Consider the following 25,405-nt stretch of genomic DNA (forward strand, 5'->3'; position numbering starts at 1 on the left):
ATCAAATGTGTGTATCAGAAGACAGAACGCACAGGCACATAATCCATCACATATACAGGGTTGCATGCATCCCATGGTGTCTCTTGCACGAGCAGAAGAGATTTCCACTCATGCAATGAGAATTTGCCTGCCTTTCTTGCCCCCTCCAGTCACCTGCACACCCTCAAACTCTGCTCTAGGAGGCTGGGGAACCCTCCAGAGCATATTTTGGGGGTGCACGCAAACTGCGCCAAGAGGAGAGGAAGCTACAGTTGAGTTGCACGACTGGAAGTTCTGCTCATGCATGATTGGATTCTGCCCACTGTATTTCTGGCCATTTGGACCAGCATTAGGAAACTGGGGGTGGGGGGAGAGAGAAGTCATGCTTGAGCATCTAACTGAGGTGGATTTCCAAGGCTGCATGCACACCAGACATTTTAAAACACAAACCACCCCTCTGCCAAATTGTGGAAATTGTAGTTAGTTAAGGGTGCTGGGAATTAAAGCTCTATGAGGAGTAAACCAGGATTTTGGGTGGGTGGGTGCTTTAAATGTATGGTGTGTACGCGGACCAAGCAACATTAAAATAGAGTGTATCTAAGAGTGTAAAAGGGACGCGGGTGGCGCTGTGGGTAAAAGCCTCAGCGCCTAGGGCTTGCCGATCGAAAGGTCGGCGGTTCAAATCCCCGCGGCGGGGTGCGCTCCCGTTGCTCGGTCCCAGCGCCTGCCAACCTAGCAGTTCGAAAGCACCCCCAGGTGCAAGTAGATAAATAGGGACCGCTTACTGGCAGGAAGGTAAACGGCGTTTCCGTGTGCTGCGCTGGCTCGCCAGATGCAGCTTTGTCACGCTGGCCACGTGACCCGGAAGTGTCTCCGGACAGCGCTGGCCCCTGGCCTCTTAAGTGAGATGGGCGCACAACCCCAGAGTCTGTCAAGACTGGCCCGTACGGGCAGGGGTACCTTTACCTTTACCTTTAAGAGTGTAAAAAGTGCTGCTTAATGTTCACTTAAATGAAATGGAAAGATAGTGTGTTTTGTTATTTAGATGCAGCCCAGCACATTGCAATGAAAACACAAGAAATGCAACAGACAAAAAATAGGCATCAATAAAGTCCACAAAAATAAAGCCCAGTAATTGAAACAGAGCAAGGAGATGAAAGCACAGAGCCTGATCACTTGGGGGGGGGGCATCCAGCTTATTCGTCCTTCGCTTGAGAAAAGGGGTTTTGGTGGTTTTTTTTGAAAGGTCAGGTGTATATCTCACCTCCTCCACATGCAGACGGTCCCTGCCAGCATCTCCAAGGAGGGCTGGGGAAGACCAAGGGAGCTGCCCCCTGTTAGTGGTGTCACTTTAGTTGCATAAATTTAGCTATGATTTTATGGATTTTGGAACCTGTCTCTTGTATTTTCCCATGTCTTACCTTGCTTTTCTGGTACAACCTTCCCCAACCTGGTGCCCTCCAGATATTTTGTGCTGCAACACTTATCAGCCTCCAGACATTGGCCAGGCTGCCAGGGCCCAACAGGAACTGTAACCCCAAATATTTGGGGAGCACCAGTAGTGCCTTTAAGGAGTTACACTTGATATGTCCCCTGATGAGCAAAGACCAGGTGAAGGGGGTGGGAAAGCACATGGGCTAAGCACACACCCCACCCTGGATGGGCGCCACAGCCATGCCTCTCACTGCCAACACAGATGGCAGAAACACTTTCCCGCCATCCAAAGGTTTGGATGTTGTAGGGAGAGGTGCTCTCAGAGTACTGAAATCTGTGGGGAGAGTTCCTTCATGGGTCCCTCCCTAGGTGAACAAGATGCTTTGACTCTGTATGAGGCAAGTTTCTATGTTCCTCTGTTCTCTTATTCATTCACATCGCCCTCACTTGCCCTCAATGATATCCTCATTCAGATTGGCTACTTAGCACTGTGGTGTCATCCTGTTCACTACATGGTCCCTGTTGGGGTGGGATCAGCCAGGATGTGACAAAAACGAGCAGCACCTGGGATTAAATGACACCGGCGCCACAACAGCTGCCCAGGACCAAAGTGGAGTGGGAGAAAAGTTGGGTATTTCACACCATCTCAGAAAATACTCTGTCCACAAGAACTGCTAGTTTCATCTCCCAAAAATGAAAACTGCGAATGATGAACATGTAGCTGTACAATCTCAAGTACACCCAGCATGCATTGCTTCTCTCATTTTGCTTTCTGAGAAGCTTAGGAAAACTGACAGCGATCTCCGTTTTCCAGTTAAGGGCAGGTTATAAATATTTGCTGCTGTGCAAGAAATCTGAGGGATGACAGGTTATATAGGCAGAGCAAGCAGGATGAACATCTGGGGCATGGCTGCATGCTCATATTTACCCTCTACTCTCTGCGGCTGCTTGTTTTGCAGCAATCTGCTTAAAGCGGTGCCAAGCCCCCTCATTGGCGTGGCTCACCTCTCTGTAAAATATTTACCCTATTTCTTAAAAAATACTTTTATTGAACCATCCCTGGGGAGGGAGTTAAGGTGGAGGATTGGTTTATGCTGCTGCACAAGGAGAATAGCAGGCATGAAATATTCGAGCCCTGACTTGGGTTTCCCATCAGTGGTTTTGAAGATGGCAAATTCACAAAAATGTGCAGGGAGCCAGTGTGGTGTAGTGGTTAGAGGGCTGGGCTACAGCCTGGGAGACCAGGGTTCAAATCCGCCCTCAACCACGAAGCCCCCTGGGTGACCTTGGGCCAGTCACTGTTTCTAGCCCAATCTTGTAGGGTTCCTGTGAGGACGAAATGGAGAGAGGGAGAACCATGTCTGCCACTTGTGAGTTCATCGAGGGAAAGTTGGGATATAAATGTGAGATACACACCCACACACGAGACTCTTAAAGCTTCAAACAACACTTCAGACAAGTTTGTGCTAGATCCCAGAAGGATGCCATTAATCACCATAATAACCATATATTTATGCCGATGACTAACATAGAAATATTAAAGTCTTAAAGCAAAACAAAATGTTTTGCTCTATGTCTTTACTTGCTATATCTCTCTTATGTTAGTCACTGTAATAAATACATGTGGGTAATGTATATATGTAGCCACAGGCTGGCATAAATCACAGAAGTGGGAACAATGTCCTGCAGATCACTTTGTGCCCCCACAGGCTAACCAGTTCACACTTTGTACATTAGATGTGTCTGTTGCGTGTAAGTGACATGTCTCCTAGTGAAAGCCATAATGTGTGAAGGGAAGAAGTGTGTGCAGTGGTAACTCAAGAGAACAGGTACAGAGTGTGCTCAGGGGAGCCACCCTTAGTTACGGCTGCCTGGCATGGTATTGTTACAGATATGCATCTTTCCCCCCTGTTGTTTATTGTGTTGAAACACTGGTGCATATGCAGCAAAAATATTTGCCCCCTAAATTGTAGATTGTCTGCTTTGTTGGGTAAATGTCTGCTATCAGGGTGCTGCCTACTCCATAAATCGCCCGCCCCCGTAATTACAATGCCATGCCAAGAAATCCTGAATCCCATCAGTTGCACAGATTTTGAAAATTGATTTTATTTGCATAGTTTATCATATTTTGAACAATTTATTTCAGTTTGGCTAGTAGGGTGGGAGCAGGTGAGCAAGGAGCTACGCAGGCCACTCTTTAGACTGCTGGATATCATGGTCAGATGCCCCCTTTGACCTTGGAGGTTTCAGGCATACCTTGGCAGCCCTAAACCCTAGAAACTTGTGCTTTCTGAAAGAAAGAAAATTGCTGAGGTTCTCAGAAGGGTGAAACCTGGGCATCTTTTCCCGCCCTCCTCCTGCAAGGTAGTGACAGGCCTTCTACGAGGCCCTGTCTATGATAGATGCAATTCTGTGACTTATCACAACAACCAGCTCCATTCTTGAACTGCTCTGCATCTTGGAATCTTTCACCTCCCCAACACTTAACCTCCCCAACACATCATCTTGTCATTTAAACCCCGGGCTCTGTGTCCTGCGATCCCCAGTGGATACCGTAAAAGATAGCCCTCCTCCTTCTTTCTGACATTCTTTTAAATATTTCATAGCTATCAACATGCCCCCTTCCCAAATTCCACCCTCTCTCCGGGCTGAACAGACTGATTTCTTCCACGTTTCCTCCTAGGACAATATCTTCCAGCCCTTTTAATCATCCTCCTTTGAGCGTTTTCCAATTTGTCTTAAGACTTAGCAATCTCAAAGTGGACACACAGGATCTCTCATAGGGAGTCTTGCCGAAGCTGAGTGAAATGGCTGTTTATCATAGCCAGAGGTTGGCTTTATTTTAAAATTTTCATGTAATAATATTCATATACTGCTTAGCATTAGTGAATCATCTCATAGAGGTTTACAAGATTAAAAATGGCAAAACTGATTCATAGGGGGAAAGTGGGGGGGAACCCTCACATTATTGCATTTATTAAACTTATACTGTACTGTACTCTTCTTCTTAAAGGAGCCCTATACAGGGCAATTGTGTTAGCGCTAATGGTCAGGGGAAGGCTGATCAAACAGGTGGTTCCCCCCCTTTTAATAATAAATTTTATTGAGTTTTCCATATTTAATTACATTTCATTACACAGATCTATATCATAAAGCATTGCTCCAACAAGAGCATCGATTTTCCCCCTCCCTCTTTCTGACTTCCCAACATCTTTTAACAAATTCTTTGTATTTCTATAGATACTTTTTTACCTTATATCTTCTTCTTGTTGTTTTAAAATCACCTCCTTATATGTAAATCGGTTCCATATTTTCTCATTACAAAGCATTTCATTATTCAAATTAAGCTCAAAATACTCCTTCAATGTCTTTTGTGCCTTTTCCAGTATTAGTTGATTGTCCAGTAATCCATCATTCATCCCCCACCTAAATATAGTCTCTTCTTTCCCTTTCAATTCCATTATTAACACATTATGGTCTGAAATACTTTTAGGAAGAATTTCTGTTTTTGTTACTCTTGTTGCCAACTCACAATGGAAATGCCCAATGGTTGGTTATGATGATTAAGTTCATGCTTATCAGCAGAAGTATTGTCCTTTCAACCATAGATGTCTGTATAAGGAGATTAGACAAAATCATGGAGGCTATTGATGACTACTAAGCGTGGTGGCTATGTTGTACCGCTACTGTTGGAGGCAGTGTGTATGCTTTGGAATACCAGTTGCATATCCCAAGCATATTCTGCATCCTGATTCAGATTCCAGAGTCCCAGGCCTTCAGCCTTCTCCACAGGGCAGGTGCGGTGGGGAAGGCGCCCTAGAGAAGGTTGGGGAATTTCATAGCAGAAGGACCTCAAGCTAAGAGTGGTGAATGACGGGGAGTCATTGCAGAGGCTGCTCAGGTTCTGTGATCCTTGCGGAGGGAGAGAAAGATGAGTTTAATACTTTGGATGTTCCTCCAGGCAATAGAACTGGAGCGGGCCATACGTCACAGTGCACATGCAAGAGTGACAACTTGGGAGGGTTTCTTCAGGAACCTGAGGAGAGACTGGCAGCAGCGCAGCACTCTGTATGCCGGGGGGAGGGGTACTTGGAGAGGAGGGGCTTCTCCTCACCCCTTTTCAGTTCCACCAGTGCCTGGAGTTGCCCTCTGGACAACCTCAAAACAACGTGGTGGGGGATGCTAGAACAAGGCCCTTGGGAGCAGGGTGTCGACAACTCCTCCTGTTTGTGCAGTATCAAGCAATGCACTGGATTTCATGGAGGAAAAGGCTATCCATGGCTACTAGCTTGGATGGCCATGTTGCACCTCATTGTTGGAGGCACTAAGCCTCTCTGGATACAAGACAGTAATCAAAGTACTGGACTGAACATGGATTAGAATCTACTGTAAATCTGATGTGACTAGTAGAGGTAGAGTAGAAATAAAAGTGTTCAGAATGAGAAGAAAAAGTAGTATTGGTCTGATACTGGGCAGGCTGGCTTACCATAACTGATGTCCCTCCCTGTAAGGTAAAGGGACCCCTGACCATTAGGTCCAGTCATGGCCGACTCTGGGGTTGCGGCGCTCATCTTGCTTTATTGGCCGAGGGAGCCGGTGAGCAGCTTCTGGGTCATGTGGCCAGCATGACTAAGGCGCTTCTGGCGAACCAGAGCAGCGCACGGAAACTCCGTTTACCTTCCCACCGGAGCGGTACCTATTTATCTACTTGCACTTTGACGTGCTTTTGAACTGCTTGGTTGGCAGGAGCAGGGACTGAGCAACGGGAGCTCACCCTGTCATGGGGATTCGAACCGCCGACCTTCTGATCGGCAAGCCCTAGGCTCTGTGGTTTAATCCACAGCACCACCCGCGTCCCGTCCCTCCCTGAGGAACCCCCATATAAGTTTCCAAAGAGCTGCATATTCCACGGAGCACAGCTTGAAAATCACAGTGTTCTGGTTGATTCAGGAAGGGAGTATAACAACATTCAAATTAGATTAATTTGCATAATTTAGACAGGATGCAGACATCAGCCTTTCCTGATGCAGAAACCACATGACTTTAGTGCAGGGGTTTGATGTCTGGGTTTTGTGGCACAAGAAGGCGCCCTTCCTGCTTCATGCCAACTCCTTTTTCCTAGTTTGCACTGCAATGTGCAAACTTGTTCCTCACCTGGAGTAAATTCATGAGTCCTCTAGGGGTTATGTGGAGCAGGGCTGTCTCACCTGGGGACTTCACCTCAAACTTTGTTAGCAATGCTGATCAATCCATTGGCCTGCGAGGAGGAACCTTGCAGTAAAGGGAGTGTTCCAGAAAGTCCCAAGTTTATTGAGAACAGGATGGCAAATTTACAGGACTAATTTTGTTCATATTTCTAATTGTAGTGCATTCATACTTACGCAAGCACGCTTCTTTGGGGGGTGGGGAGCAGCCGCAAGTGTAGCTTCTTAGTCTTTGGTTGGGATGAGTGGAAATCTTTTGATATTCTTCATAGCCTCAAATGGGTCATGTTGTTCTCTAGACCCAAAGTTCTTAGCAATCTTTATTCTGGGATTTTCTGTGGGTCAGGTTTCTGGGTTAGGACATATCTTCCCATCCACTGAGTTAGTAAACCCCTCTCTAGCTGGTTTATCAGACAGATGGCTGCACCTTAACACATAGTTGTTTCCCTGTGGTCACCATTGGCTCCTATGGACCGTTTGTCAGCGGTGTCCATTATCCTTGCATTCTAGGTGATGTCATTGGTTTCTTCACTGGCAGCGCAGCGACTCTTAACCTCTTTCCCTTTGGCCTTATTAAAGAAAAAAAACGCCACAGACTTGCCAATTCATACTCTCACTCTGTTTCTTTAATGCTATAATCGTTTTTCATGTGTCAACATCATTCCAGACCAACACCCGCTGATGATGCAGGAAACTTGCTGCTGTTGCATCCCTGCTAGGTGGCCTTCCAGCCTCTGCTTAAAAACCTCCAAGGAAGGTAGGAGAGCCCGCCACCTTCCCTGGCTGCCTGCTCCACTCTCAAACATGTCATGCTACCAGGAAGTTCTTCCTCCTAACATTTAGTCAAAATCCCCTTCCTTGTAATAGGAACCATTGCTTCCTGGTCCTCCTGCCCTCTGGAGCAACAGAAAAGAAATCTGCGCCATCATTTTTGTGTAACAACCCTTCAGATATTTAGATGAGGACTTGGCTGGCTTCAAGCTAGCAGGTTCTAATTCACCACTTATTTATTAGATTAGTATTAGTATTAGTATTTATTAGAACCCACTGACTGGAGGCAGAGAAAAAAATGGTGACTCAATGGGAAAGAGCCAGTTAGATACTGCACCACATGAGTGATGTGCACTTGGGGTGACCAGCATATATACCGTACATCTATGTGTGAGTTCCTAGAGGTTAGGGATTAAAATGAGACACTCTAAAGCTAGCCGGTAGAGCTACCCAAAGACTGAGGTTGCTGTGACCTGTTTATTGTGCATTATCGTCCTGATTTGCTTGCACAAAAAGTTTTTGGAGAAGTTAGATGATATCTGCTATTTATTATTTGCAGGGAGGTTATATGACATTGCATCAATCTAGTGTTAGCTTGCCAGTGCATTTTCCTGTCACTTTCCTTATTGCAAAAATTTCAGTTTTTGAAAGAGAAGTGGGTTTGTTCCGCAAGACTGCCAAATCCCCATTTTATTTGTGCAACCTGAATTGGCCTGATATGTGATTCACTCCCATCTGAAAACAAGGACAGGGACTTGAGTGAAAGGCAACCGATGAAAACTCAGAATTAAGAGATAGGGTATCTCTGAGTATCGGTGAAAATAACATACGAGATGGAAATTGCTTTGCAAAAATATTAGAAGAAATTTGCAAACTGATGTGGAAATGTGGAAGAGAAAGTAAGTCTGGAAAAATGAAAATCGAAATTGACCTCTGCCCATTCCTAGTCCCAGAGCTGACCTGACCATCTTTATTTCGCCACTTCAAGACTGGCACTACTTGACAACAGTCAAGTATGACAGCATGATAAATTCATATGCCAGTAAATTTAATGTTGATTTTAGTGTTCTGATACAACAAGCCCACTTCCAAAACAAACAAACAAACAACATTTTTGTGGTAAGAAAATTGATGGGAAAATGTCCTGGAAAGTGTGGGATAATGGCAATATCATATGTCCTTCTTATGAACAAATCAGAATGGATGCTCAAGAAACAGCAATGTGTAATAACCTCAGTGCAATTTTTGTGCAGACACATCAGGAGGAATGCTCATCTGGAAGCACCCTTCATTTCAGCAGTCTTAGCTGCTGTGTATTTGCGTGTGTGTCAGAAACTACTGTTGTTCTGCTGCAGATCATCCAGTTGATCTTGATCCGCCCCTGTACAGCTTCAGATGTTTGCAGGAAAAGTGGGTATTCCCTGCTTCTCCATAAGGAACTAGCGTGAGACAAGCCTTCCATAACTCCAGAGAACTGCTGTGAAAGATCAGGCTGAAATCCATTTAGTCCAGAAAACACTTTCCAGAGGCTCACTAGTAAGACATGAAGATGATGTCCTCCTTGTTTGTCCCTAGTACACTGCTTCTCTCTAAAGTGGTAGTCAACAACCTGGATGGCTTCAAAAGAGTGTCAGACAAATTCATGGAGGATAAGGCTATGATTCTGTGATCTCTAGTTTGCTTAAGCTAGCACCTTCACCCCACAACCTTAGACATTTTCACACTAGGAAGGGAAAACCCCATCCCTATACACTTATAAAACGAAGTAGAAATATGACGGCACAGTGGATGTTGGAGGCACAGAGAAATAAGATGAAATTGCTGTTGTCATTTTGCTCAGCCTTTTCTGGTTACACAGGGAAATTGTTTTTCTTGCAGATTAAGAAAAAAATCATTATGTTACATTAAAAAAAAAAGACCAGAAAGGGGGGGAAAGCAAGCTGAGTGCTAACAACCGTAATGATTTTTGCTTTAATTAGAACATAACAGGCTTTTTATTAAATACCGCTGAATAAGAAATGCTTTACCAGCCGGGTACACAATGTGGGTTTTGTGCATTCATTACATGCCACTGTTTGCTTGTTTCTGCATGTGTGCCAAGCGAGCAGAGAGATAATATGTAGAAAATGTGCTCCAGCAATATATTTATTTTTTATTACAAGGCTGGAAAATTTGGCTGTAATCACAATGTTGGGGTTTGTCTTTTGGTTCAAATCCTTGTCAAAATTTGCAATTTTGTAGAAAATCAACCCACCCATTATTCCATCAGATGAGGTTATGATCCATTATCACATGTCTCAAGGATTTATTTATTTTTTGGCACAGTCTTTGTTTAAAGAACTGTATGTTTAGCGAGCACAAGGATAAGTGCCTGTTTGGCTTCTCTGCCATTTCTGTGTGTTTTTAAACATTCGCTATTTTTAGACTAAGTAAGTTCTCAACAGGAGGGATTCTGTCAATTTCTTTTTTCTCTTTGTTTCTCATTTTTCCAGCCTTAAGTTCAGTTCTTCAACTTTCAGCACCAGTTTTGGGATTATTATTCTTTTAATTCTCATGAAAATGTGTCCTAATTTTAGTGCACAGTACAGCAAGGGATTTTTATGAATATAATGTATTTTATATGTTCTTTTCATGAACAGTTTTATGTACAAATTTCCCCAACTGGGTTTTAGCTGCGTTTTTCCTACACTTTCTGTTGTATGCTGTTTAGAGAGCACTTTGATCAAGCAGTTTATAAATCTTTTATTTATTTCAGAGAATTTATATGCTGCTTAGTTGTAAAAAGAAAACCTGCAAAGAGGATATTAAATTTATACTGATATAATACATACTGCTTTATATATTGTATTGATTAACAAATGTATTATATAATTACACTCCCATGACCCCTCTATGAGGCTTTGGTGGATGGAAACGGTGGAATCCTCCTATGTTTTTGCCAAGTCTCTTTCCCCCCTCCCCACATTCCATGGCAGTAGAAAGAGATCTGTCCCAATCGAGTTAGACAGCATTTATATCAAGAGAAAACACGGCTCTCACTTCTGACCAAATCTGGGATGCCTTTTGCCTAGGCTGCTGTAAAAGGGCTGAGATTCCTATTTATGCTGTACTTCCAGCCAAGGCTCCCAGAAAATGTGAACAGAGAGACGGAGCCTTAATTGGCAGTGTGCAGAATTAATTCCCTCGCAGTCACGTTTATTTTGGTGTAGGATTGCATCATTCTTCCCTTCCTTGCTCATCTCCACCTACACGTTAGAAGCGTTGTCCAAAAGAGCTGCTGCTACACTTTCCCTAAGGAGATGGAAGCCAATTCTTGAAGGGATTTGGGGGTGGGAATGGGGTCAGAAGCAGGCACACGGGAAGTTAACTGAGGATGACTACAGCCTAGTGGAGCTGCTGCCTGTCGGACTCCAGTGAACCAGCCACTTTTTGCTGGTGGGTTGAGCAGCTGATCGTGTCCGCAGGTGAGGAAAAGCTTGATGGTGGACCGACTTTTCTGCTTGGCTGGCTCACATTCGAAGCCAGATAGCAAAACTGAAGTGTTTGCAGATTTACTCCTTGACCATTGGGAGTTCAGCGACACCTGGAGGTTCTCCACCTTGCTCATCCTTAGTCTTCTCCAATTTTAACAGCCACATCAGGGCAGGCAGCTGATCCTTGACAATGATGGGAATTGAGACATGGTGCAATCTTCTTCCTAGTTTTATAAAATGTTGGAGGGTCTGCAAAGTAGGAGGGTTCTGCAGTCCCCACACAGGAGCATTTCAGCAGGTGAATTATTACAACTGCATTTTTATAACTTTTTTATGTTGTATAGATATTATGTTATGTATTGGCATTTAAGTTCTATACCCTGTGGTCTTTTGACAAAGAACACTATACAAATTCAATAAAATAAATACATAAATGACTGCAGAAGAGGTTGCAGTGTGTGCATGCGCAAGGAGAGAGGCTTGAAACTTGCTGTCCCAGCCAATTTATAGCCCCGGCATTCCGAGTACAGATGTGGAGAATGTACAAAGCGAGTTGGATTCACTTTTGAAAAGTGTTCGTCTTTCCTCCCTCACTACAGCTCCATCTCCTCTGTTGCCGATTGCTGATGGTTGAAATCTCCCTTCCTGCCCATCCCTGTTCCTCCCTTTGTCAAGCAAGCCTAGCCGAGGACTTTTATTTTAAAGGGTGGATAAATATCTGCCAGGGATGAATGATGTATAATTAATTAATTCTGTTTCTGCATAAGCAGGAGGCGGCAGGCGATGTCATGAGAGCACTGCACTCTGAGCAGGTCTCCAAAATGAGAGAGGAACCAAGGGAGAAGGGGGTCTGTATCGGTTTAGTCACAATCTTGCACTCTTTTAAAAAGCCAGCCTTGCAAATTGGAATTGCTGATTCTGGACTCCAGAGGCATTTTTTTTTTAAAGAAAAGGTTACGACTGTCGCCTCCCTAGTAACTGAGGTGCCTGAAAGATGGCTGCCTTTCAAGCCAGAGAGGCATTTATTGCAGCAACAGCAGACCAAAGCTAGGAAGAATGGGAACTCTCCATTACTGACCTCTGAGCAAGCTTGTAAACAAGAAGACCTGCCTGGCTGCGAGTCCCCGGGGTATATTATTCCCCATCTCTTTAGTACAGCGCTGTAATTATAGATCTGGTTGGAGCGGATCCATATTCCCATTGCACAAATTGATACTTACACGGAGTCAGTGAGTATTTAACACAATCTGTTTAGCAATGGAGTAATTGAACTGCGAGGCAGCCGTGGAAGGCTGGAGAGGTGGAGCTGCCAGCGACTTGCTTAAAGGCCTTGTAACAGAAAAGTCAGTTCCAGGCCTTGCAGTGAGCCCGACAGAGTCTATTGCAGATCACTGTCACAACTTCCCCCAGTTCCTAGTTATGGTGCCTGTTCTCTCAGCTCTTCATACAGGCTGCTGGCCTGAGCATTCTTGACCTTGTGCCTAATACAGTGGTACCTCGGGTTACATACGCTTCAGGTTAAATACGCTTCAGGTTACACACTCCGCTAACCCAGAAATAGTGTTTCAGGTTAATAACTTTGCTGCAGGATAACAACAGAAATCGTGTTCTGGTGGCGTGGCGGCAGCTTTAGCCATTAGCTAAAGTTGTGCTTCAGGTTAAGAACAGTTTCAGGTTAAGAACGGACCTCCGGAACGAATTAAGTACTTAACCAGAGTTACCACTGTACTGGAGCATCTTCTAATAAACAGCAATACCTACTTGGACCCTGCTAGACTTTCCAAACTGAAATGCATTTTCATAGCAATCTGTAATTTTGTAGTCCCATCCCCACCTCAGACATGGGATTTCATAATCTTCCATGTTTTTGTTCAGTTAGCTTTTATCGTTTAGCCCGTGGCCATGACAAAACTCCTCACCTTTTGAAAAAAAACTCACAGATCTTTGCTACCAAAAACCCTGAGTTTTATGGGAGGTAAGGAAATGATGCCTTTTGAAGGTTTCTTTCATGGGTTCTGTGCTTTGTAACAAGACGCCCTTGGCAGGAGTTTGGTGAAGCAATAGAGCGGAAGAGGCGTAGCTCAGTGGCAAAGCATCTGCTTAACATGCAGAACATCCCAGGTTCAATCCCTGCATCTCCAGTGAGGGTTGGGAGGGAAGCCGGCCTGAAGCCCCGGACAGCTGCTGCCAGTCAGCAACACCAAGGTAGATGGATCAATGCTCTGACTCTCTATAAGGCTGGTTCCTATGTGCAGCTTGCTTGCTACCCCCTTGGGAGTTATTTATTCCATGCAGGCTCAAACAAGATAAGGCATAGTTGTGGGTAAAGCAAGGACTTCTTGGTAGTGGAGGGAAGGTGGGGGTCTCATTGCAAGGCTGGAACTATCACACCCCACAACTTCCTTCTTGCCATCTGTATTTTCCCTTGAATTTAAGACTGAAAACTGAGAAACCAAAATCATCAGATCCACCCATCCTTGGTTCAGAGTTAAGGAATTTGAGCATCAGACTGTCAGGAAGTAAGCTATAGAATGGGAAACCCTTTGCTCTCTGTGCTTAAAATTCAGCCTTTGTCTAAAAGAAAATGCTATTTCTTTAAATTTGGTATTGGAGGGTACGTTGCACTCTTGGGTTGTTCAATTCTCTGAGAGTTTCCCAAGACAGAATGGAGATTACAACCATCTTGTGGCTTAAACTGGGTTCCTTTAAAATTCCCCGCACCACAAAATATAGTGGTTGTTATTTACTGCTGAAACATGAGAAAATGTGGCTTCTTAGAGATCCAAAATGTTTGTAGTTATAATATAATAAACTATTGTACTTGAGCTGTAGTCTTTTGCAGGATCTGACACCAAGGTGGAATCTACACATGTATAAAAAAAAACACTGTGAAAATGCTTTTTAAAAAAAGTTTTGAAAAATAGATTGAATTTGTCATAGCTCACCATCGTCATCTAGTGTCACATTTGCATATTGCACTTTACGGATGCAACAAGGAAGCAACCACTGTACAGCGCTTCCACTTCGGCCGGGGAACAGACGAAATCCTGGACAGTTTCTATTAAATTGAAAATTCCCACCGGACACCAATTTAGCCTTCCCCCCCGACATTACCTGAATTTTCTGATATATATGGCGACCCTACTTATTCAAAACAACAAATGAATTTGTTACAATTCTTTCCTCATTTTACAGTTAAGGAGACTGAAATGTAAGAACAATGATCAAGGCAGCAAATAGAAAACTGAAGCTATGTTTTCTCACCCAAACCATGTGCAAACCACTGTACCACACCACACCACACCACCACACAAACCTGCCACCAAATTATTCATCCTCCACAGAGCTACAATTCTCAGAGTTCCCTGGGAAGATTGTTACACCACTCTGATAATTTAGCTCTGTGAGAGGAACGGGGCCTCCTACCTACTCTGTGCCCTTAACAAACACAGTCCTCATGAAGAAGCCATGGCTCTTTAAAGTGGTATGATACTGCTTTAAATGCATGGTGCAGATGGGGCCTCTGTCTCAAGATTTAGCCACCTACAACTTGAAGGGATGTGGGTGAGGGGTCTTAAAGGGCTTAATTGCAAGTTGTCCTGTTTGCATTCAAAACTGAGCACTGTTCCATATGTAATGCAACTCTCTTCATCTCCCTCTCATGCATATTTTGCTGCAGTAACTCTGTATAAAATTACCTAATCAGCAAAACAAAGGAAAAACTTAAAAGAGAGTTTACTGCTCCAGGGCTAAGCCCCAACAGCAGTCCCTTTCTTTAAAATGATATTTATAATGCTTAATTAAGGAGAGTGTAGAATCAAGGTGTGTGTGTGTGTGTGTGTGTGTGTGTGTGTGTGTGTGTGTGTGTGATAAAGCACTCTGGGCCATGTGGAAGGCTGTGAGCTTTTCCTCTGCCCTCGCCACGCCTGCAAGGCACCAGTTATCGCAAAGTTCCACATACTTTGTTACGACTTGCCTAATTAGAGGTGTGTGTGTGTGTGTGTCAATAAATCTGGGTGGCTGGGGGGTTTTTTTGCTGCAGGTACAGCAGATTTTTTAAAACAGTTTTGCTGTTGGGGCGCAGACTCTCATTTGCTTTCCTTTGTGCAACGCAGGCGATTCTCATCTGTTTGGCAAAATGGGGTCTCTGGCGTTGCGGTGCTTCAGGGGGAGCGGAACATGTTTTCTTTGTGAGGGGCAAAAATCCCGACAGTTCGGTTCTCGCCTCTTGCGTGCGTCTTCATTTCTCCAGTGAACTTGTGTGTTTGCGTGACAACTTTCGGCCAAATTCATTACAGTGTCAGAATCCCTTCTCAGGTTCGTTACTGTGAGTGTTAATGGTTGTGGGGAAACCATTAAGCCGTCAAAAAACGAGCTCCCTAAAAATTGTCCAGTGCAAAGGTTGGGGGCAAAGCACGCTGCAACACCCCCACACTCCTCCAAGTGTGTGTGTGCATTGCACCCTAATGGAAGGATATGTTTTGGTTCTCTGTTTCTCGTTTTTGCAATCCTAAATACAGTTCTCCACATTCTGCAGCAATTTGGGGGGGGAAAGTGTTTTACATCCCCATGAAAATCCGCCAGCATTTTAGTGAGAATTTCTCCTAATAAACACATTTTTATAACCAATTCCCCATAACATAATGCATTTTCTGAGTGTTAGCTTTCACTAATACCTTCATTTTTATGCACACGTTCTTCTACTGTGTGCGTTTTTGTAAGCGTTGGTTGGAGAACTGCATTGCAGAATGCGGATAAACGCATATTTCGAAAAACATCTGCGTTATGCATACTGTTTGGGAAAGTGCAAATTTGATGGATTTGGCTTCGGATGTGAACTGAAGAGAATTTCTCCTCCATCCCTACTTGACAGTCAGACTTATAGGAATTTCTAAACTACATGATTTTACTTGGATCTCAAAAGTTAGGGTCAAGCCTTTGGAAGTTGTTCTTCTTGGATGGCGGGAATTGCAGCTGTTATGGGAGTTGTGGTGTTGCAGCCACATCTTGCTTGTGGGCTTCTCATTGGGAATCTGGTTGGACACTGTGAAAATAGAATATTGGACTAGATGGGCCTTTAGCTGTTCTAATGACTAACAGCAATGCTGGGGAGCAGATACTTTTGCCAGAATTGTGGCAGAAAGTATGAGTTAACTTCCCCCTGTTAGTGCTGTTCCAATCCTGCTCATCTGTTCCCCCACCCCCGGCACCCATTTTTCTAGAAAAATAGCAGTTTAGGATTATTAGGGGCCTAATTCAGATCCCCCTCTGGTTTCACTTCTGATTCTACTGTATTCATTTGCCATTAATGCAATGCTTTTCTTTTGCAAACTGTGTTATAATCTTTATTGCATTTGCCCTCCAAACAACCCTACGATTTAGGTGACTGTTGTTGCCGTTTTGCAGATAAGAACAGCCTGAGGACTTGGTTTAAATGCGAGCCCTGATTTAAATGTGACCCTGCGGCATGAGTAAAAAAAGGTATCCGTGCAGAGCAACATGTGCCTGGCATCACATCTAAACCAAGTTGCTGGCTGCTGCAATCGTGTACAAAGTTGGCACACTAGTAGAACACCTGCCTAGGGATGGGCAAATCTCTTGGTTTCAGTTTCTCATTCTTCCAATCTTAACCTTAGTTCTCCACATTTCCACGTCACTTTGTGATTTATATTTTTAAGTCTTCATGTAAATTCACTGGCATTTCAGTGCAAATTTCTTTTACACCTCTATATACAATTCCATCTAATATACACATTTTTGCAAAGCAATTTCACCTAATATAACCCATTTTTATGCACATTATCCTAGTAATGTGTATCTTTTTATGCACACTGTCTTAATGTGCATCTTTTACACGTTACTTGGGTGGAGAACAGATTGCAAAATTTGGAAGAGTGTGAATTTCAAAAGATGGCTGTGTGTTTTGGAAACTGCAAATTAGGTAGGTTTGCCTTTAAATGTGAACTGAATTGAATTTTCACCTCATCGCTTATATCTGCTCACAACACAAACCTGTGGCATGCTAAGCCTGCTCAGGCAGCAGCCAGAAACCTGGTTTAGACAGGACACTGAAAATGCAGCACTCTGCATGGGTAGGTTTCTTTGCACATACCCAGCATTATTAGCTATGATTGGTTTTTTAAAAGAAATTTTAATTTTTTTTGGATGTGTTTATCACCCTGGGCTCCTTTGGAAGGAAGGGAGGAGTAGGAATTCAATTAATTGATATTTAACAAATGTTAATAATTCACCTAGGGTTGCCATATTTCAAAAAGTGAAAATCTGAATGCAAAAATTGTTGAACCCTTATCTTCCGACATTGAGAACAGCACACCAACTTCTTTTGAACAGCAGAACTCCAAAACTTCCCTGTTTTTGTTTTTGTTGTCATCATGGCAACCTTAGGGCCAAGGAATGCCAGCCATAAGGATATAAGTCCCATCTGTCTCTGCATCTTGTTTCCACCAAGAAAAGGCAAAAGGTATAATGGCAAAAGCCTTCTCCCACTGTTGCTGCCCCACATCTGGCATTTGGCTTCTGAAAATGGAGGCTCCGTTTATCTATCATGCCTACTAGCCATGTAACAGACCCATCTTTTCACAGACTGGGCGAATCCCCTATTGAATTCAGCTATCCCACAAAGTACCTGCACCCTCATCGTAGCCGCAGGAGGCATGGCTGGCTCCCAGCCTCTGGCGTTGCTCTGAGGAATGAGGTTCGTCCAGAAAGACACTTCATCCCAGGAAACTCCCTTCAGCTACTGGAAGCCACCTTGCATACCCTTTGACATACCTGTTTGCCTTTGGTGTCAGACTGTCTGAACTAGTCCTCCCTTGCCACTGTTTATAGCGCTGCTTACCATTTTTAATTTGCCAAGCGTTTGCAAGTCTCCGTGCATCTGCCTCACCTCAGTGGCTCCCATTCCACAGGCACAGAGCTGAAGCTGCAAGACTCTTGTCTAGGGCCAGACTGTGAGTCCTATCTAGTAGCAAAGCTGAGTGCTGTTCGTGCATCTACAGGAGGGCAGGATCAGGCCAAAAGGGGCCCATCTAGTCCAGCATCCTGTTCTCAGAGTGGCCAACCAAATGACTCTGGGAAGCCTGCAAACAGGACCTGAATGCAAAGGAAATTCTCCCCTCTCAGGTTCCCCAGCAACTTGTATTTAGAAACATACTGACACTGGAGATATAGTAACAGCCACTATACTTAGCGTTCATTGATGGTGCTATCCTCTGTGAATTTATCTAATCCTCTTTGAGAAGCATCCAGGCTGATGACCATCATTACATTTTGTGGTAGTACATTTATTGTACATATTTCTTGTTGTACATTTGTATCTTGCTTTTCCTTCCAAGGCTGTGTACATTGCCTTTCCCTCCCCCCACTTATTCTTCACAACAACCCTTTGAGGTAGGCTAGGCTGAGAGTTGTGAAACCGCACCTATTTGTAGTATTTCTTGCTTGTTGTTATTTATCAGAGTTAGCAAATTTTGCTGGTGCTTTGGCTTAAATATCAGGACTCTGAAAAATTGCTGTTAAAGCAATTTCTGGCATTTCCTAGCTTTGTGCATTTTTGTTCATGCTTTTCATACAGGAGTTGTTCCAGCTCCATGATTGTTTTGGTTGCCCTTTTCTGAAACTTTCCTAGCTTAATGGGGGGGGGGGAGAACCAATTTAAAATACAGGTTAAAATGCAATTTAAAATGCAGCCTCAATTTACATTTACTCCAGCATATGATCTACAAATCAGAACTGATCCATGGTTTGAAAACAAACTTTGATGTAAACAAGGCTCTGGATTACACTCCTCCCAAACTGCTTCCTCCAGAATAATCGCACTGAAGGCATTAGGATAACTAGGGTGCAGTCCTGCAAAAAGAAAGTTATGGATTGCAGTTCAGATGGTTTTGCAACTTCTACCCAAGGTCTTTTGCCTGGAGTTAATTTCAGCCAAGAATTTCCAAAATGGCAGGTGGAAATTCGCATTTTGCATTCTGCCCGCAGAAAAGTATTGTTATGGTTGCTGCCGTTATTATTTGCCAAGCATAATCTCTGCTGTAGGGGCTCTTGGCCCCGAGAAATCAAAATATGTTTGAACAAATGGAGAGTGACACTACCATGGCTTGCGCAGAATACAGAGCCCCCCCCCCCCCAAAGAACAACAGGACTTTGTTCCCTGCTGTCGAGGTTCATGTACACCCAAAGCCGAACAAATCTAGGCCTTTCTGCAAAGAAAACAGAATGTCTCGAGCACACGATTTGTAAAATGGATTATACTGTTGAACAGCCACATAAAGAGTCCTCCTATATACCTTGCCAAGAGGCACCTGGCGCTTTTGCAAGACTGAATGACTCAGCTAGGCAAACTGGAAGCTCTCAGAGAGAAATGTAGGAAGAGCTTGGCTGCTGGATCAGACCAGAAGCCCATCTAGTCCTGCATCTTGTTCCCCCAGTGGCCAAACATGGGTGCCTTTGTAAAACCCACAAACAGTCCCTGCTCCCATTCCCCAGCAATTAACATTCAGGGCCATACTGCCTCTGATACTAGGGTAAAAAATTATAGCCAGGTTTAATGCTCTTTAATACCATTGGGCCTCCAGCTAGTACAAAATGCTGCAGCTAAACCATTGATGGGGTTGCTAGCATATAGCCCTGGTGCTTGAAAGCTTGCACAGCCCTCCCATAGCCTACGGGGCCAGGTTCAAGGTACTTGCATTAATTTACAAGGCACTTAACAATTTGGGTGCAGGATAACTCAAGGACCACCTGAATCATTATAGTCCTGCCCAGTCTAAAGTAGGACACAGGGCCACTCTGAAATTGATGATCTGTAGGCTTTATTGATTACTTGTGCCTCTAGCCTGCCTTTCAATGAATAGTGCTAGGTCTTTGTTTTGAAAGCAAAAAACCACAATTGAAACAGGCTTTGCTTGAGAGTTGTATGCTTTATTCTATGTTGGGTGACTCGGGGTTGAAACAAGGAAGATTGAGTGGCTGAGGGGGCTTCCAGTCTGTTTTCGGGTGGGATTCATTCTACCACATACTGGCAAATTCGGATGCTGCTGTTATAGTTGATTAGGAGGTCTTGCGTAGTAAACCCACTTTCCCTCAAGATCAGACCTTTAGCAAGAAGGGAAGTAACAGGAATCTTGTGAGGTACCATTTGTTACGATGACTGGTAACTGTAACTTTGTGAGGAGTCAACCACAGTTTCCATGATTGTTTGGAGGAAGCCGCATGCTGTAAATGTGCTTTAAATGTATGGTGTGTGCGTGCGCAGCCTTGCTTTGACGCAGTCATATCATCTCCCCATAGTTGGGGTGAATGCTCAGTTCACAGGTTGGCTGGAAGTGCCCTGACTGGCTCCAAAAGAGCTATGGGGCAGCCCCCCCTCAAAGCTGCGTAGCACTTTCCTGTCACCTCAGGAGTGTATAGCGAAGGGGGATCATGGGAAATAGATATTCCTTTTCTTTGCGGTTGTAGGTTTTTATAAAAAAAAAATTTACAAAATGAAAACACACATTTAGCCCTAATCTAAAAATGAAACAAGAAGATATGTAAGTTTGTAAAGGGAATAATTAAGTAAGACAGTAAATAAATGTTTAAATGATTAATAATTAAATAAACGAATAAGCAGTGGCAAAAACATTGCAAAAAGATTTTGCTTAAATAACTACTTAATTAAGAAAAGTGTCTATAGGCATGCTTTCTACACATACTCACAAAACGGAAGGACAAAGAGAGGCAGGGGAGGTGAATAATGTGGAAAAAATTGTAAAGTAGCTCTTATAACTTGTGTTTGATATTACACATTTGGGAAATGGGATTAGTGGGGGGTAGCAGTTGTGGGAGAGGGGTTGAAGTTTCCTTTATGCATACAGTGTTATGGTCTGGGTAGTTTATGTCATCTTCTGGGTATATATTTGGGTTTGTTTTCATTTGGTTCTGTTTATAAATGTAACTTTTAGAAAAAATCAATGTACAGTGGTGCCTTGGTTTAAGAACAGCTTAGTTTAGGAACAAATGCTGCAAACCTGCAAGTAGGTGTTTTGGTTTGTGAACTTTGCCTTGGAATAAGAACATGTTCCGCTTCCTGTTGAGTGTGTTCCATTTGTAAATTGAGTCCCCCGCTGCTATGGGAAAGCACGCCTTGGTTTAAGAATGCTTGGTTTAAGAACGGACTTCCAGAACGGATTTAGTTCGTAAACCATGGTACCACTGTGTAATATTAGGGGGAAATGGAAGAAAAAGCTGTATTTTTCCCTGCATTCCATTTGGCACAAGGGAGGAGGAGTCTTTTGTGGCAGCTGGGCCCTTCAAAAGATCCCAGTGCATCACTTCAGCAACTAAGGTCTATGTCAACCTTCCCCAACCTGGTGCCCTCCAGATAGTTTGGATGACAACTCCTGTCAGCCCCAGTCAACAAAGAGTTACAAAAACATTACAACCAAATTGTCAGTCAGTCAATTTAGCATTTTTGTTTCAGCCACAGAACAAAAGTAGTAATAATTGCAACAAAAGGAAATATTCACAATAGCAATATAGTCTAACTTTATTTGTCATATGACTGAGAAGGTAGTAAATTGGGCCAAATTTTAAATTGCTGCAAAGGCAAATCCTGCAACAGCTAAAGGGGTCACCCTTTCATGAGAATCCAGCAGGAAACGGTTTTTATATATAGTATTTACCTGGATTTTTATATAGTAAAAAGCAGATAGATTAAACACTCCAGCAGAGCAAATGTGCAGGAAAAAACAGCTTCATAGCACACCGCTAGCCATCTTGAGCTCAGGTCATTGGAGAAAGACAAGAATGGAAACATAGTTCAGTAAATAAAAGGCCAGCTTGACCTCAGGGAAAATTCCAGCTTGACCCCAAACAGAGTGATCAGTTAGCCCTAAACATTGTAGCAAAACTTGTTTGACTAGGTTCTCCCCTCTGCAAGGGAAAATTCCCCCTGATCTTTTACCCAAGTCTTCTTCATCTGATAACCTTGTGTCCAGACCGGCTGTGATTATTCCTGGTGTCAAAGAAAAGACCCAAACTCCTATACTTGCCTACTCAAAACTAAGTCCCCCTGATTTCAATGGGGCTACCAGGCAAATGTGTATAGGATTGCAATCCTAATTTATTATTTGTTTTAACTCTCTTGTTGTTGATTTGGGAGCTGCTCTGAGGATGTTTGTACTGGTAAGGGTGTTAAATCTATCTGCCTATAATAGATACAGTATTTCCTGGGCTGGTCCTGCTAATAGGCAGAATGAGGCAGCCGCCTCAGGTGGCAGATGCTGTGGGGCAGGAAGCAGCAGTGAAATGTCGGACGGAGCTTTGTGTCCGTCACATGGCCTCTCCTGAACTGCCCAAGCTAGCAGGATTTTTAAATTTATTTTATTTTTATTTGTCAATATTTATATACCACTTAATCAACAAAGTGGTTTTACATAAAACAACACCAAGTGTGGTGGCTTTCACCAACATGGATGGAACCTCTGTAATTTGCACTTTCCGAAATATTATGTGAAGTGAAATGCAGCCATCCTTTGAAATTCAAATTTTGCAGTACAGTTCTTCAGCCAGGCAAGGCATACAAAAATGGACATACTGTACTAGGGTATGGTGCATATGCATGTATTAGTGAAAATAACATACTAGGCAAAAATCCCACTAAAATGTTGATGAATTTTCATGAAGTAAAATGAATAAATCTGAAAGTTAATGTGGAGGACTGTACTTAGAGGAACCAAAAATGACATATTTGCAAATCTCTAGTCACCCATATTGAAATAAGATTCAATGGCTGGTCCAGTCAGCCTCTATACGTGGAATCTGAAGGTGGGGAATGGGGGTGTCTCATCTTGCCCTTCTCAGGCAGCAAAATGCCTTGGGCCAGCCACGATATTTAGGAACAGAATTTTGAAAACAGTCCAGGGGGTACCAACTGCAGTTTCTCTGCATTTTGTACACTCACAATTTGCACACCTGTGGAGTCACCGCTTTTCATTACCTGCATGCGTGCTACAACTTAATTCGTTACTCAGGAGCAATTGTTATGGAGGAATTTTGTAACGTGTCATGAAGCAAGCTGCGTCACACACTTCCTCCTTCACCTGGTGACATTTATATTTTGTTTTCCCTCCTCCGTACACCTGAATGACAGAGCAGAATGTGGGGTGATTTTAAAGATTCTGGAAGAATCTAAGCAGCCCCTTCCATTTCAAAGGCTTGTGGTACCTGAGAGATCTCTTTGACACAAAGGCCTTGCTCAGGTTGCGCATTCAAGATAAGACAGAATACCTGAGAAATCCCCTCGGGGAACAAAGCTAATGACAGAGGACACCTTTGAAATATAGCTGAGGGCTCTGACCTCCTCTGCGGGTGCTGCCATAAATACCTTCTATCATGGATCACAATTTGAACTCTGAAGCACCTTTGGATTGAAAAAAAGAAGCTACTGGAGTTATTGAGAGGAGTATATGCCCCGTGGGGAACCCATGGCACCTTCCTACAACACTTCTGTAATGGTCCTGGCTAATCTCCCAACCCGCCCGTTTTCTTTCAGGAACAGAATATTAGTGACTGAGAGGCTAACTATACAGTGGTATCTCGGGTTAAGTACTTAATTCGTTCCGGAGGTCCGTTCTTAACCTGAAACTGTTCTTAACCTGAAGCACCACTTTAGCTAATGGGGCCTCCTGCTGCCGCCGCGCCGCTGGAGCACGATTTCTGTTCTCATCCTGAAGCAAAGTTCTTAACCTGAAGCACTATTTCTGGGTTAGCGGAGTCTGTAACCTGAAGCATATGTAACCTGAATCGTATGTAACCTGAGGTACCACTGTACATACATATGGCATAAAAGAAAGTCACTGGTTTTAAATGAGAAACTCTTTCAGGAGAAGGAAATTTTGAGCTGAGAAGCAGCACCAGGCTGTGTGTGAGAGAGGTAATACTTAAAACTTTCCTGTCACTCGTGGCCCGAATCGGCACCTGGCAGCTTGGGGCAGCTGCCAGAGTGCTAACTTCCTGGCAGGGCCACTTTTTACATATTTTGTTCCAACATAGAGCTCTGAGTAGCACCAAGCAGCTGAATCTAACAGCATTTTTTATTTCCCACAAAGGCCCCTACACAATGCCCACCTGAAGCATTGTGGGAAATTAAAAACCACAGTTAGGCCCAGCTGCCTGACATTGCCTGGAGCATTTTGGTTCTTTGCTACCATCAGATAAACCCAGCGGGACTCACCCAAGGGAGGAGGGGGCCTCCCTTTTTGCCAAGGACCACCTCAAACTTGGAACCACCACTGTATGCTGGTGCTGGCCCTGCCTGGACCTTAAGACTGAGCTCTCCCTCAGAGGAGCGGGACCAGCTGGAGCCTTCGGACCAGGTCCAGAGCTAGCCCCACAGAGAGAACGTTGCAACTATGAAGCCTTGAGGTTACCGATGCATGAATCATTGTGGCCAGACTGTCGCTGTCCAAGAATGTAATCGGCATACCAGCCATAGCTGGTAAAAGTATCTGGCTGGTGACACATGATGCTAGATGGGAAGGAGGGGAGAATGTATGGCTGACAGCCAGGCAGGGTTAGACCCTCCAGAGCCTATGCTAGTACCCAGTCTGACCAGCTGAGTTAGCAGTTCTTATCCCCGTTCCAAGCTCCAGCAACCCCGATTTAGTGAAAGAGACACTCACCCACTGGCCTACTCCACGTTGCCCACCATTATTATACAGGAACATAGGAATGTGCCTTAGATTGAGTCAGGCTATTGGTTCACCTAGTTCAGTATTGTCTACAATTGCTGGGTGTGGCTCTCTGGGTTTCAGGCAGGGGTCCCTCCAGGAGATGTCAGGGATTGAACCTGGGACCTTCTGGGTGGCAAGGCAGATGCTCTCCCACTGAGCTACAGCCACAGCTGCTCCAGAGGGAGATTTGGAGTGGAGAAGTGGTGTGACTTACTGCCATCCATGCAGAATCTCTGTGTTCCAGATTCTCCTCTCCCAAAGCACTTTCTCATTTTGTAAAATGGCACTGAGGCTCTCCGACATTTTGGCATGTGACATGTCACTAGTCCCCTTAGGATGTCTTTGTTAAAAGGGCTTATTTGCAAATTGGATGTGAACAAAGATGTCTAGCACCAAGAACAGTTGCGCAAGTGAAGGAATGATGTCATAGTGGCAAAATTCTGTCAGTTATGTACTGGTAAGGAAGGCAGACACGGGACACGGGTGGCGCTGTGGTCTGAACCACAGAGCCTAGGGCTTGCCAATCAGAAGGTCGGCAGTTCGAATCCCTGTGACGGGGTGAGCTCCCGTTGCTCAGTCCCTGCTTCTGCCAACCTAGCAGTTTGAAAGCATGTCAAAGTGCAAGTAGATAAATAGGTACCGCTCTGGCGGGAAGGTAACTGCGTTTCCGTGTGCTCCTCTGGTTCGCCAGAAGCGGCTTAGTCACGTTGGCCACATGACCCGGAAGCTGTCCACGGACAAATGCCGGCACCCTCGGCCAGTAAAGTGAGATGAGCGCCGCAACCCCAGAGTCATCCGTGATTGG

General features: G+C 44.1%; 1 protein-coding gene across 4 annotated transcripts in view; it reads left to right on the forward strand.

The window, feature by feature from the left end:
* Nucleotides 1-25,405, forward strand: part of TFAP2E (transcription factor AP-2 epsilon) — a 72,857-nt gene that overhangs the window by 26,872 nt on the left and 20,580 nt on the right. For 2 of the 4 annotated variants that reach the window (XM_053398840.1, XM_053398841.1), the window contains exon 4: nt 7,285-7,374. The exons of the other annotated variants lie outside the window; for them this stretch is intronic. In XM_053398840.1, the coding sequence (XP_053254815.1) occupies nt 7,285-7,374 (90 nt within the window). The remainder of the gene's footprint in view (nt 1-7,284; nt 7,375-25,405) is intronic. 4 annotated transcript variants of the gene reach the window in all.

The sequence above is a fragment of the Podarcis raffonei genome, chromosome 8, assembly GCF_027172205.1.
Source record: "Podarcis raffonei isolate rPodRaf1 chromosome 8, rPodRaf1.pri, whole genome shotgun sequence".
Taxonomy (NCBI): Eukaryota; Metazoa; Chordata; class Lepidosauria; order Squamata; family Lacertidae; genus Podarcis; species Podarcis raffonei.